This window comes from Mirounga angustirostris, unplaced genomic scaffold (assembly GCF_029215605.1).
Source record: "Mirounga angustirostris isolate CCGP_5_RB_7025 unplaced genomic scaffold, mMirAng1.0.hap1 SCAF_8, whole genome shotgun sequence".
Taxonomy (NCBI): Eukaryota; Metazoa; Chordata; class Mammalia; order Carnivora; family Phocidae; genus Mirounga; species Mirounga angustirostris.
In genome coordinates, this window is record NW_026991716.1 from 4,594,610 (window position 1) to 4,608,851 (window position 14,242).

At 43.9% G+C, this 14,242-nt stretch overlaps 1 protein-coding gene across 1 annotated transcript in view; it reads left to right on the forward strand.

Annotated features, from left to right (window-relative positions):
* Positions 1-14,242, forward strand: part of DCDC2 (doublecortin domain containing 2) — a 170,439-nt gene that overhangs the window by 50,140 nt on the left and 106,057 nt on the right. Inside the window, exons 3-6 of the mRNA XM_045865945.1 lie at positions 3,024-3,100; positions 3,238-3,369; positions 6,079-6,225; positions 8,217-8,271. Coding sequence (XP_045721901.1) covers positions 3,024-3,100; positions 3,238-3,369; positions 6,079-6,225; positions 8,217-8,271 — 411 coding nt within the window. The remainder of the gene's footprint in view (positions 1-3,023; positions 3,101-3,237; positions 3,370-6,078; positions 6,226-8,216; positions 8,272-14,242) is intronic.

Sequence of the window (14,242 nt, forward strand, 5' to 3'; positions counted from 1 at the left end):
GAGTTTGATTTTCTTGGCCTAGATTTCTAGAGGTTTCAGAGGTGATGAGTGCTGAGATTTGAGGCGGGTGGATTCTCTGAAGCATTCAGCCTAACCCCCAGGGAGCGGCATTGCCTCTTGGTTAATTAGTTCATGGAGCCTCCCTTTGGGCTAGTTTAGCAGGATTATCCCTATTTTTGCAGATTAAGAAAACGAGGTGTAAGTCATTGAATTGGTTCTCATCGAAAATGTTGGCGGTCAGTCCTAGAGCTCAGAATTGTAGACCTGTAGTCAGTTACTCCCTTTGTAGACTTTGGCATTATTATTTCAAAGATGTATTTTCAAAGCAACAACTTTGCTTTCACTGAGCTCATTTTTATAACAAACAGATTCATGTTTTTTGAGTCATGTAGGTTTTAACTTGAATTTGACCCAGCTGTGGTTATTGTCCTAGTAAATGTCATGTGGAATTGGTGAACTTGAGTTAAATTACGTATAGACTTATTAGGTTCACATGAAGCATTATGGGCTTTGAAAAGTGTTTATTATGGCCATCTATGACATAAACACAATCTAAAGAAGATTGGAGAGACACGGGCATATTTTGGAAAGCACCTGTGATTTGCATCCGAAGACCAGCACTAGAATCCTGACTCACCTCATTCTAACAGAGTAAACATGATTATGCCACTTTGCCACCTTTGGCTTTAGAACTAGTTTCAAGAAAAATGTGAGCCAAATATTTATTCAGTTCTCTCTCTACCTACCTACCTACCTACCCACCTGTTCAGCTGTCTAATTTCCACTCAGGGAATGACCCTTCTCTCTGATTAATTAGGCTTACCTACTTCTCGGGTATCCAGATAAACTGGGTTTTCCGAGACAAGCGTTGAACCCAGTGAAGAATCCAGGCAAGAGAGCAGCTGTAAGCATGTCCTCCCTTTATTTCGTGGTGGTTCCCAACTGACCAAACCAATCAGGAGGATTATTAGTGTGCTGGGTCCAAAATGAAAGTTTGCATTTTGAATTGATACTTTTTCATTTGATTTGGTCCCATAGTCCTAGATTCCACAACTAACATTGGCCAGCCGTTGATCAGTCACCAATGAAAGCCATTCCTGGTACCCAGGGTCTGAGTGGGAGTACCTCACGTCCCATCCCTGGGTGTCCATCCCTCCCTAACTAGGTGTGTTGTTGATACTTAACATTATACTCATATTTCAAATATTACTTATTTTTAAATAAAAGGCAAGGGAAATTGTATGGGCCAATAAGAAAATTTACAAATTTTAGAGACATATTTTAATTGATTATTATGTTTTCCATTATCTAAAGCCATAATTCTCTACATTAGCACCACATGACCAATCCCTCATCCCTGAAAAGGGTTCTGGAAAAATTTCCCTTATGTGCAGTTGATTTGGATTATTTTTGTGTGTGCGATTGAAGTTATTATTTGAAATGCCAATTAAAAAATGCACTGTAAATTAAAAATAGTACTTTTTCCAAAGAGTTTCAATTGTGTTATACAATGGTCTTACTTTTTTTTCCTATTCAGATATATTGGATTTTTTTTTTCAGATTCTATTATTAGTATATCCGAAAACAGCCTCGTTAATTTAATTATAATGACTCAAAGAAATATATATTTAAGGTTAATCTTCAGTTCACCTGGTTAATCATGAACATTTGGGGAAAATTTTTGCCATGGTGAATGAGGAAAACAATTACTATTCAAAACAAGTGGTTTGATTTAATTCCAGTAACAACTTATATACTCAGAATTATATGATTATTTTTTAAGGCATGTATTAATCAATTTCTGTGTGTTATGTTTATAGATATGTATGCTCTAAAGAAAAATAGCACATTTTAGCCAATTGAACAAGAATTTTGAAGTTATTTGTTTATATGACATGTTCACCTTCACCTTTAATTCAAGAATCCAACGAGGAAGGTCTTAAATAATCAAGGTCAAGAGGCAAGACATTGGAACAAAATTACTAGAGTATGAAGTATGTGCTCAGTACCTTACTAGGGAATATTGAGGGTAACACCAAAGGGACATAGTAGGGGCAAGCAATTGAAAATCAGATAAATAAAATACGTCATGTGTCAGATGATGGTAAGTGCTCTGGGAAAAATCAGCAGGGAAGGACACTGGCAGCGGATGATTAATGGATCCAGTAGAGGTAGCTGGAGACAAAACCAAGGTGGGGGTTAGCTTTAAAAAGGGCTAAGGTTCCACCGGAGACAGGCAGAACAGAGAGAAATGGTGAAGAGGGAGATGAGGTGGGTTGTGGAGGGAAGGGAGCTCCAGGGTCTTCATGCCCGTTTGCCGGAATTTCCTTAAGTTCAGAAGGAAATGATCTGCTGAGAGTGAGTGCGTGCAGTGGAATTTTAGAGTTCAGCATGAGGGGCAGCGATTCAGGAAAAAACCCTATGTAGTTGAGTAGGGAGGAGAGGGCTGCTGGAAGCCCAAACCTGGCCTCAGGCAGAGGGGGCCCTGGGGGGCCTTGTGCTTCTTGCGGTGGAGAGCCTGGAAGCAAAGGCTAGAGAAAGTGGGCTGATGGAGAGGGGAAGAAGTGGAATCCATGGGGAAAACGGGATGGGGTCACGTGCAGGGGTGGGGTGGGGTGGGGAGAGAGGGCTAGATTCAGCCCCAGAGAGGAGTATGCCTGGCTGGAGGGGGAGCCCTTCAGAGTTCCAGATTTTATAAGATTATTTTGTTTCTGTGTTACAGAAAGCAGTGTTTAAAATGTTGCCTTAAAATTCTCAGGATAGGTCCAATTGTGGGCACAGATCATGAGCAGTAAGCCAGGGCTTAAGGGAAATTTTTCTTGAGAGCTTTGTTAGGGGTATACGATAGTGCTAGAAAGCGAGCCTGGAGTGTTTATGTAGTTGGGGGAAGAAGCACAAGTTTTTAACAAAGGCACAACAGGTCTCAGCCCGTTCCTGAAAACCTGCAGTTTTCAACTCCTAGAAAAAAAGACAAGAAAACCTAACACACACTCAGTAATGTGCATTTCTTTGGTTTTTTAAAGGTGAAGCCGGTAATGCACAGCAGAATCAACGTGTCTGCTCGCTTTAGAAAACCCCTTCAGGAGCCCTGCACGATCTTGTAAGTTGAAGACTTTTACCTTGAGGCTGGAAGGTTGCTTTCCTTGTGGTTTGGAATTTGTTTTGTAGCTTAAAAAGTATAACTGTTTCAAATGGCGTGGCTGGCTGGTTTTGCTTTTTTTTTTTTTTTTTTTCCAGCTTGATTGCAAATGGAGACCTCGTAAGTCCGGCTTCTCGCCTCCTCATCCCCAGAAAAACCTTGAATCAGTGGGATCATGTGTTACAAATGGTCACAGAAAAAGTAACTTTGAGGAGTGGAGCTGTCCACAGGTACGCCCGAGTCTTCTTCTCTGGGTGGATGGGTTTCAGAAGCTTTCAGGAAAATCCCAGGACGCTCCAGAATCACTGGTCCCCAGTCTGACTCTAGAGCCTATGTTCTTAACTACTAAGCTATTCTCGAAATAAATCCCACAAATTTATCTTTCATTATATATGAACTATCTGTATTGCCTTTGCATATTTATCTTATTGATTTATAGACACTCTTTACATATTAGGGCATCTGGCCGTTTCTCCTATGAGTTTTAAATATTTTCCAGTTTGTATTTTTGATTCTTTATGGTTTTTTTTTTGTGTGTGTACAGTTAAGTTGAATTTTGGTACAGTCAAATTTTCAGTCTTTTCTTATGATCATTAAGTTTTATGACTAGCTTAGCTTTTCCTAATTCCAAGATTATAAAAATATTCTGCAGTGTTTTCATCTTGTACTTTTAATTTCATTTAAACCTTTGATCCTTCTGGATTTATTTTGGTGTCAGGAGTGAAGGCAGATCTTAAAAGTTCTTTCTTTCTTTTTTTAGATATACAGTTGTGTCTTTTGACATATACATAAATGTAAACCCACTCAATAAATAATATAAAGCACCCAAAGATATATACACACAGTTGCATGCCCAGATACACCTGTTCATACATATATTGATCTGACAAATTCACACATGGAAATAAAATATATGCAAGTATAAATACAGAAATGAAAATATATGTTCCCCCACTGCAATATTTGAATACTTGGAGAAACTTAATTCTCAGTATAATGCCAGATATGAGTGAGATTTGGTTGCTGGTCACTTGGGACATGCCCATTTTCCTTTAACAGAATGTTAAAAAGTCTTATGGTTGGACCCTCCCTGTGCCTCAATATATTTATATATCAGAAACATCCCATTAAAACCGATTCAACTCCCCATTTATGTTTCTTGCCCTTTGCAAAAAAGGGAAGAAAGCAGGTCAAATAAAGTCCTATAAAAGAAGCCTAAAATCGTGGGTTAGAATTTATTCTGTATGCTTAACTACCTGCAGAGGAAACCAGTCAAATCTTGGCTGTTTCCAGATCCACAGTGATTCTGTCTTTTAATTTCAAGCCATAAAAGTTAACTACTGACTCCAATCTTCCTGTTTTGAAGGAAAATGAATATCTGGGTCCAGGCCAGGGTTCTCAGCTTGGGACGATTTTGCCCCTAGGGGACATTTGGCAGCATCCAGTCATTTTTGGTAGTCACACTGGGGATGGGGCGGCTACTACTACCATCTAGTGGGTAGAGGCCAAAGGTGCTATTAGGAGGCACCTACAGTTAGTTCACAGGGAGGCCCCCCCCGCCCCCCCAACGAAGAATTATCAGATCCAAAATGCCAATAGAACCATTGTTCAGAAATCCTGGTCTAGGTTAAGGAGGGAAAACCAGAAAATCTGGGTTAAGTGTTGATAATTAGAATTGTAGGGATTGAATTACAGTGTTATAAAGAGGGAGCATCTTTATATTAAATCAACCCAAACACATTTCAGGGTTTTTGTGGCCGGTTTTCTATGTACTTCTTGGCTTCTTTTGATATGTCCATTTACATCATCGGTGAAGAAGCAGACAGATCAATGCCTTTGTCTTTTTTTTTTTTCTTTGCAAATGTCACTAACCTTTATTAGGTAAGATAAGAAGTCTGAGAATTTTTTTTTTCTAAATGCTTTTTTCTAAATTCGTTCCAGTCACGAACTCTGGTTTATAACCTTCAAAAATAGGCATAGCCTTTTTCATGGTGTTTTCTAATAGTCGGCTATTTCTTGTTCTTTAGAAAAAACAATTCTGTGGACACTTTAAGTCGTCTAGTAAAGTTATCGCTGTTCTTTTAATAAGTAACATATTCCTTGTTTTCTGCGGCAGCAGTTTTACAGTAAAGGGAGGTCCTTGTGAAATCCCTTGATTCTGGGAAGATGAAGGGAGGCAAAAAAGAAAAAAAAAAAAGGAAGAGGCACGAATGCTATGCGTTCTGCATCATTAATCCTTTCCAGGGGCTCTTTTGCCTCTTGTTTTCGGACCCCATTCTGTGTGTGTTTGGATGTACTGTTTTGGCTGAGGGCTCTTGCACAGAATGCAGTAAGTTTGTCAACCTGACAAATACATTAAGGAAATAAATTGTAAACGTGCTCACAAGATAGAAATAGAAGAACCGATCTTCAGTGGGAGCTGAGTCCATTTAAAGCACCACGTTTGGGTGCCTGGGTGGCTCAGTTGTTGAGCCGTCTGCCCTCGGCTCAGGTCATGATCCCGGGGTCCTGGGATCGAGCCCCGTATTGGGCTCCCTGCTCGGAGGGGAGCCTGCTTCTCCCTCTGCCCCTCCCCACCCACCCTCTGTCTCTCATGAATAAATAAAGAAAATCTTAAAAAATAAAATAAAGCACCACATTCTGTGCGAGTCAGGGCTTTCCATCTGAAATCTTACTGTGGCAGCAGGAGAAGATCCTTCTGTTGGGTTGGTAGGTTGATTGGGATGAAGTACTTGTACACAGAGAGAGGGTAACCGTCTCTACATTGTAACACTGGCATTTAGTAGAATCTAATGACTTTGAGGCATTTTGAATTCAATAATTAGCATAGTAACAAATGAGCCAACTTAAGAGAGGAATGCTTCTATTGAACTTTGTAATTTTAAGTAGCTCTTCCATGCTTGTTTAAATTTTAATTGTGGGCATTCATGTTTTGGCAGACTTTACACGTTAGAAGGAAAACTTGTTGAGAGCGGGGCCGAGTTGGAGAATGGGCAGTTTTATGTGGCTGTCGGCAGAGATAGGTTTAAGAAACTGCCTTACGGTGAATTAATTTTTGACAAGTCCACCATGAGAAGGTCCTATGGGTAAGTGTTCATCCTCATTCACATCTCTTATTTTAGTTACCACTTGAAATAACATTGTCTTATGCTGACCACCGGTATATCTTATATAATCTTGCTCATAAGTTAGAATGGAAAGCATGTTTGATATATATTGATTTGATTGATTGATTTTTGCCATTATTGGAGATTGGAGATTTTTTTTTTTGCACAAAAATATAATTTGGGGGAAGCTATGAAAGGTTATATAGCTTCTCTTTTAACCATTCACTTACAAATTCATAGTAAATATGAAGATTTATTTTGATGAAGAAGATACAGAGCTGAGGGCTTCTATATAGCATACATCATTCGAAGTTTTAATAATGTCTCCGCTGGTTAGCTAGACCAAATAGTTTTCAGTTGGTGCATATATGAACATCTACAAGTGTTAAAAAAAATATTTTATACTCCTTTTAATAGTAATGAGATAAATACAATATAATTCTCCTTGTGCAAGTAAATAGAGCAGCAAGAGAGACTATAATTATTATATGCAAAATTTTGAAGATTGCACTTCTATTTTGAAGATTGCACTTTTAATTACACACAATGCATTGTAACCCTTTTTCTCTAGGAAATGTCATATATTTGTGAAAGGTGCCTTATTTCCGCTGAGCAGAGGGCTGGCGGAGGCATGCACGCAGAACCCTGGCCCCCCGCCCAGCAGATGCAGACACCCCCTGGCTTCCTCATGGTGGGGTTTTTTTTTTTTTTTTTTAACCACCTGTGCTGCTTTTCCCACATGTTCCGTGGCCACTTAGCTCTCAGAACCTGACTTTTCGTGGCTGCCTTCTGCTGGGGTGTGGGTTACTTGCACAGAGATAGCAGAAGGTCACCAATTTGTTCTCCATTAATTTGGAGTTTGTGAAGCCTGGCTGGAGAGGCTGGCGGAGGGTTTCCAAATAAGTAAGGGATGAAATGGACTTTCGGGGCGGTGTTTGGAGTGGGCAGGAGCACACGGTTTTCCAGCACTTTAGAATTATTTTCCAGCAGACTTATTGACGACTGTCCTTGGCCATCCATGACGTCAGATCCTTCACGATCTCTGCTGAGCAGCACTGGATGCACCTGCTGTTGGCTACAGTGTGTTCTTAAGGGCGATGAGAAGTCTGTAGCTCGGGGTTGCCTCTCTCTGACAAATTAGTTAGACACACCTTCATCTGTGTGTGGTCTTCTTTTCAGAGGGGTCAGTGGGTTCCAAGATAGGTCTCTTCCTACCATATGTGGAACAACATTCCTACAGCCAAAGTGAACTTTAAAAAAAATTTTTTTTTATGTTTTTATTTTTTTTAGATTTTTTATTTATTTGCGAGACAGAGAATGAGAGACAGAGAGCATGAGAGGGAGGAGGGTCAGAGGGAGAAGCAGACCCCCCGCCGAGCAGGGAGCCCGATGCGGGACTCGATCCCGGGACTCCTGGATCATGACCTGAGCCGAAGGCAGTCGCTCAACCAACTGAGCCACCCAGGCGCCCGCCAGAGTGAACTTTTATTTTTTATTGAGAATGACCGGTCTAGAAGCTCACTGAATATAAACGCCGGTGTTTTGCCATTCTGAGCTTCTGACATAGACACGGCAGACATTATGAAAACAATGGACGTTTATTGTTTTTGACTCAGTCTGGCAAAACCATCACTCAGCTTAGGAAGTGACTTTTTGAAATGCATCCAGAAAGTTTGGGGATTTGAATAAAAATGCTACGAAAAAAATTAAAGGTGGTACTAAAAGTTTATAGGGAGCATCAGTGAAAATCATTTAATGTTGAACATTAAAGATCTTTGGGACTGGATTTTAATGATTTTATGGTGGTCTTTGTGAAATCGGGAAAGTATGTGGTACTTTTTGTGAAACACCTGTGTCCCTTAAGCAGATGACTTGCAGGTTGGGATGATAAGTTGGGATGACAATTATCTTGCATTATGTATTATTTGTCAATAACATTCAGATTTCTAAATTGCGATTTGTTTCCACAGTCAGAAAGCTTCTTCACTACCTCCTATTGTAGGATCCAGAAAGTCTAAAGGGAGTGTAAGTATCAGATGCTTTACTCATTAAATATTCTCTATTTCTATATGACACAGAGAGACTGTCCTTTGGGTTTCAATTAAATTTGAAGAGATAAAACTTAGCTGTCTTGTGATATATGAGCAATTATGTGAAACAACGCTAGAACATTAACGTTACGGTTAAGGTCTTCAAAATGAACTAACACTTTTAAAATAGAGGTTCCAAAATAGGTGTCTTTTTCCTTGTGTATATACAGTTGAAATCTGGGCAATGATGCATACAAGTAGAGGAGAGTTTGGATTAGGTCACATTAGTGGTCTGCTCAGTCTGGTTTTGTATCTCTGACAAAGACTAAAAAAAGGATGTTTTTGTAAAAAAAAAAAAAAAAAAGGCAATCATCAAGTTATCTTCCTTTCGAAGACTGAGAATCACTCTACGTCGTTCCCTATCAGAATTTTTTCCATCTGTGATTGGTCCATGCATTTGTTAACTCAGTGAATGTCCGTTCAGTACCTCTCCTGGGGGAACTGTGGCAGGCGCTTCGTAGGTGACTTCATAACCTGTTTGTATTTTTGGTCCGTACCCCTTAGCAGGGAGGGGTGTGATGCCAGGCTTGGAGGGCCACTTGGACAGGTTTTTCTGGCTGAGGCTTCTCTCTCTGCCCTTTTGACTGAGCTGCCTGACCAGCAGCGATCAGAATTGGTTTGACATTTCCCCCCAGTGTGCACGCTGCCCCCTGATTTAACTAAGCAGAATTCTTCCGTTGGTGTTTTCTGACATAAGCAATTGCTGGGTGATGATGTGTCTCCTGATGATGCTTTAGTCCACCCCGCCCCCAACCTTTTTGTATATCATGCAAAATTCTTTGGGGAAAAAAAAAAGAAATCATTTTGTGCGATGTAGTGCAGACCTCAGCATAACAAACAACAGACATTTATCACCCGTTCGTTAGCTGAGGCTCTTACACTGTTTATGACCAAGCTTTGGCCCTCAGGAAACGGACAGTCCAGTTGAAGTGGAGAACAGAGCCTGAAAAGGTAACTGACGAGCTAACGCTGAACAGCGAGTTTGCGGTGAGATTGGTAAACGCAAGACAGAGGGAGTCAAAGGTTTGTTTGCCAAAGTACACGAAGGAAGTTGAATGTGAGCCATGCCTTTGAGGGTTGTTTGCCACGGGTGAAGGTCGATGAGGGGAAGGCGTTTCAGATGGAAAGGATGGTGTGAGAAAGGAGCAAAGATGTGCTCTCCGAGGGGCAGTCACGCAGGCTGTGATCTGCACTTAAACACGGAAGGGGAATTCTGCACAGACAGTAGAAGGAGCACATCCAAAGGCTCCCATTGAGTCCACAGGGCCCGTCTGGAGGGAGCTCACACTCATGACCCCGGGGCACGGGGAGTCCCTCAGGCTGACTGGAGCAGGGGATCCTTCATGTGTGCAGGCTGGTTCGCCTGGAGTGGTAGGTGGTAGCAGTTTCACATGGCCTTGAATGTCAGACCCAAGAGTCTGGTCCTTATCCTGGAGTAGAGGGCAGCTCACGAAGGCTTCCGAGAAGTGGGAATGTGAACCCGTCTGTTCTAGGAAGGTCAGATCTTTTTTTGTGGGGAAAGACTTAACGTGGTGAGAGGCCACGGATGAGAGACATCCGTTACATGGCCATTGCAAGCAGGAGCCTTGGCATCAGGCAGAAAGAGCTAGGCTAGGAAGGTGCCTATTGCTCTTGAAGAGATGGAAGACTTCCTTGGTGATGGGACACAGGGGTTAATGGAGAGGTTGGAGCCAGAGATAAGTGCAGGTTCTTGAGCATGGATCACCCAGGAAATAGTGCAACCCTGGCCAAGAAGAGGGCAGTCGGAGGAAATAATGACCTGCCTGATTTCAAACATACTGAGTTGGAGGTGTCATCGTGGAATCTAGTTGCAAGTGTTCAGCAAGCAGCTGTAACTGGTGGAGACCGAGGCCTGACGAGGACCTGGGGCGCAGATGGCAAGTTCATCCGCGTAGCAGTCATAGCTGGAGAGCAGACCCATCACTCTGCTGTTCCTTCCTGGCACCTGGCCCAGCCCGGCGCGGGGCAGCCCTCCCTGCTGTCGAGCGCGATCCTGGAGAGAGTGCACACAGACTGCCGAGGACTCTGCCCTGAGGCAGGCAGACAGCACGGGTCTGCAGAGGAGGAGGAGGAGAGAGAATGTTCCAGTGGCTCAAACATAGATTTTAGCCGCTACCAGAACTAAATAGAACCCATGAATGTAGGGTTTGGACCTTTTGTCCTCTTGCTCTTCTTCAGGACTTTGGGGGCAGAATCTCCTTGTCTACCCCAGGCATGAGTGGGCTCATCGATTCCCACGATGCCAGTGCAGAGGGGTGGTAGAACAGAGAGACCCAGTGGACTTCGTAAGTGCCCCTAGGTCAGCCGGGAAAGTTGGTGTCAGAACCAAGACCATAACTCAACTCTTTGCATTCACAGTTACCAGACTTTGGAATTACGGGCTTATTATTCTGAGGTTTGGAATGGTCTAAATTTTTTATTAAAAATGCCCAATGTGTTTCCTGCTTTAAAATTCATGTGCAAGAGGCACATCCATCTTGCTTGCTTGTTTGGAAGTTATTTAGAATCTGTGCTGTGAATGCTGCTTCCTCTAACAGTAAATGGAGTTTCCTGTGTATCTGGCATGGAACAGAGCCCCAGGGAGATGGAGATGAGCAAAAAAGACGTGGTGCTCTGAGCTCAAGGTACACTTGGGGGAGAACAAGGTTAAACTAACAATTCCAGAAATCAATATATAATTACAAGGTGCGGTAGGAATGAAAGAAAGGTACAGAGAATATGAGACAATGGAAGGAGAACCTATTTAGGTAGGCAGGTCAGGACTGATCTTCCCTGGAGAAGTGACCTTGGAGGAAAGACTCAACATCATGACATGTTTCCATCTCCTAGAAAGCAAAGACTCAAAATTACATGTCTGTGCTCCAACTTAGAAGAATAAAATGACGGTAGAGTTTGCCTCTTTCCACAACACTCCAAAAACATTCTGTCTATTCATCCATCTGTCCATCTGCTCGTTCAGTTAGCCATTCGACAGACTTATCAAGCAGTTACTAACGTGCCAGGAGCCACTCTAAAGGACCGGCTCACAGGGGCCAACGGATCAGGTTTCAGACCTCATGGAACTTTCCTTTTAGTGCTTGTGTGTGTGTGTGGAGCCGGGGCATGGGGGTGAAGTGGGAGAATGGGGGTAGACAGACTATCAACCTCTAAACAAATGTACACATAATTTCACATGGTGCTAAGCACTAGGAGGAAAAGAAAATGTAGCAAGGCACGAATTGATAGAAAATTCTCTGAGATCTTAATGACCTAAAGAAGCCAGTCCTGCAAGGCGGGGCAGGACCGGAAAGAGCCTCTATGGCAGAGGCAAGGGTCACAAAGGCCCTTGGTGAGGAGCGTGGCATCTTGGCATGTGAGGAGGGCAGGAAGAAGGTCAGAGTGGTCTGAGATGAGACTGGTCTGTAGACACTGTGCTAGGAGTTTGGATTTTATTCCTTGATGGGACACCATCTGAGGGTTAGAAGACGAGAAGAAGAGAGGGATGTTGTTGGTCTTACATTTCTGAGGGATCACTCCGGCTGTGGTGTCCACAGAGAAGCGGGTCAGGGGGAGAACCTAAGCAGGAGGCGGTGGGGCGCTGGACCCAGGCACGTGACGCAGGTGACCTGGGCGCCTATGACGAGTCCTCCTCGAGTATCTTGTAACTGTCGTCTCTGAGCGGTGCATTCAACCGACACGCATTTACTGAGTGCATGTTATGTCCTGGGCACTGTTTGTAGAGCTTATGGGAAGAGGGAGGCGGCGAGTCTAGAGAAAGCCCTGAGGATGTGGAACGTGCGTTCTAGGGGAGGAGAAAGACACATACATAACACACTTGGTGCTAATCGGGGATAAGCTTGAAGAAAAACACATCAGGGTGTGGGAAGAGGAAGTGAGAGGGGGCTGTATCATCTGGGTGGTCAGGGCAGGCCTCTTTCAGGAGGTTATATTCGAGCAGAGGGGCAGAACCCGCCTGGCGCACGGCAGGGGCTCACTAACCCTGTGCAGTGGGTGTGTGATGCCTGGCAGTGAGCCTCACGGAGGGACCATCTCCGTCGGCAATTCCAAAGTCACAGACTTGGTTTTTTAACTGAAGGATTATTTTACTCCTGTCCTTTAATTAATTGGGTCCCTGGAGAATGTACATGTTTTTAAAGATCGTTAACTGCTTGGCACTGAGTGGGGGTGTGCATGAGGGGGCTGGGGGAGACCTAGCTTGGGACTGCAGGGACCACCCCGGAGGCAGCAGGAAAGGCACCCCCCAAACTGGTGATACAAGTCGAAGGGGATGCAGAGCTGGATTTTTAGGAATTCATTTCTCGCAGGGCTTTCTAGGAATCACTCTGGTGCATAAGGAAGGGGAGTGTGGGTGGGGGCCTGATAGAACTTAGTGGGAAAAAAAGAGAAGCTGCAGGAGTCTGCACAGGGGCCCCTACCCTTGTGGTAGGGAGTGCGGGTGATGAGGGGGCTTCTGGGCTCAGGCAGACCCTTCCAGAGCAGCTAAGGAACGAGACCAGAAAGCCATTCCCTACACAGACTCCTAGCGCTGGGGGATCACAGACATGAGCAAACTGAGAGTCATTTAACCTGCAGTTCTGGCCTTGAAAACAAAAGGAAGATAGAAGGGAATTGTGTTAAATCCTATTAAGTGAGAAGAACCACCCCCTTGATCGGGAGGCTTCCCTGGGGCACACCACGCAGGATCAAGGCGGCCCCTAGTGGAAGACGTGTAAACTCGGAGATAGTTGAAAAGTAAAGCCCGAGTTCTTGTTCTTACTACCACGTGGCCGATATAGCCTGTGATCAGTAGTTTACAGACTCAAATATCGTCATTGCTAACGTTCTGGTGAAAAACAACAACAACAAAAAACCCAACACGATTATCCGTGTATCACAAGGTCACTGTGAAGCAAGATAAATTCCAGATGCTCCCAAAGCTCCATTTTGCCTTTTGGGAAACCGAGTCTGGTATGGATAAAGGGGCTTTTTGCCACATCAGTGAGAGAAATACCAGCCTGAGTTTGGGTCCAGCTTCCTGGTCAGGAGTCTCCCACCTGGGCACGTCTCCGAAACACGCCGAGGTGGAGGCAAGACCCTCCCAACAGTATCTTAAGCTCCATGTTTTCCGGCATGTGTCCATGGGGGCTGGGGCCACGTTTCCTGTTGTAAAGAAAGACACCTGACTTGAGTGGCTCGTGTTGGAAAGAGCCTAGGGAGCTACTAAAAAAACCCAAGTTTTGGGGTGCCTGGGTGGCTCAGTCGTTAAGCGTCTGCCTTCAGCTCGGGTCATCGATCCCAGGGTCCTGGGATCGAGCCCCGCATTGGGATCCCTGCTCGGTGGGAGGCCTGCTTCTCCCTCTCCCACTCCCCTTGCTTGTGTTCCTGCTCTTGCTATCTCTCTTTCTCTGTCAAATAAATAAATAAAATCTTAAAACAAACAAACAAACAAAACCCCGAGTTTCAGTAAAGTTGGGGAGCTCGAAGGGCACCTTTCAGAGCTGTCAGATGCACTGCTGTGTGGCAGGTGGGAGGCAGGGCAGTGGTCCAGGTCCCGGGGGTCCGGTTCCCGCGTGGGACACGCTGCAAAATCAGGCCCCTGCTTCGTTGTCTTCCCTTTGGCGTGAAGCCACAGTTTGTCACTTCCCGGTGGCCTTCTCGGGGAATCATGCCATATAATAAATATTTGCAGTGCCGTGGCCTCAGGAAGCTTCCGTGTAGCAGAAAAATCAGACCTGGGAACCTTGAGAAAGTTAATCCCCTGTATCTGCAAAATGGTGACGATAATACCATATTTGTGTTAAACGGGTACTTAGCACGTAAGAAGTACTCGTTAATACTGTTTTATGAACCGGCAGAGCTGTATGAGAATGGCAAAACTCCTTTATTTCCTATGCCCCCCAGATAGC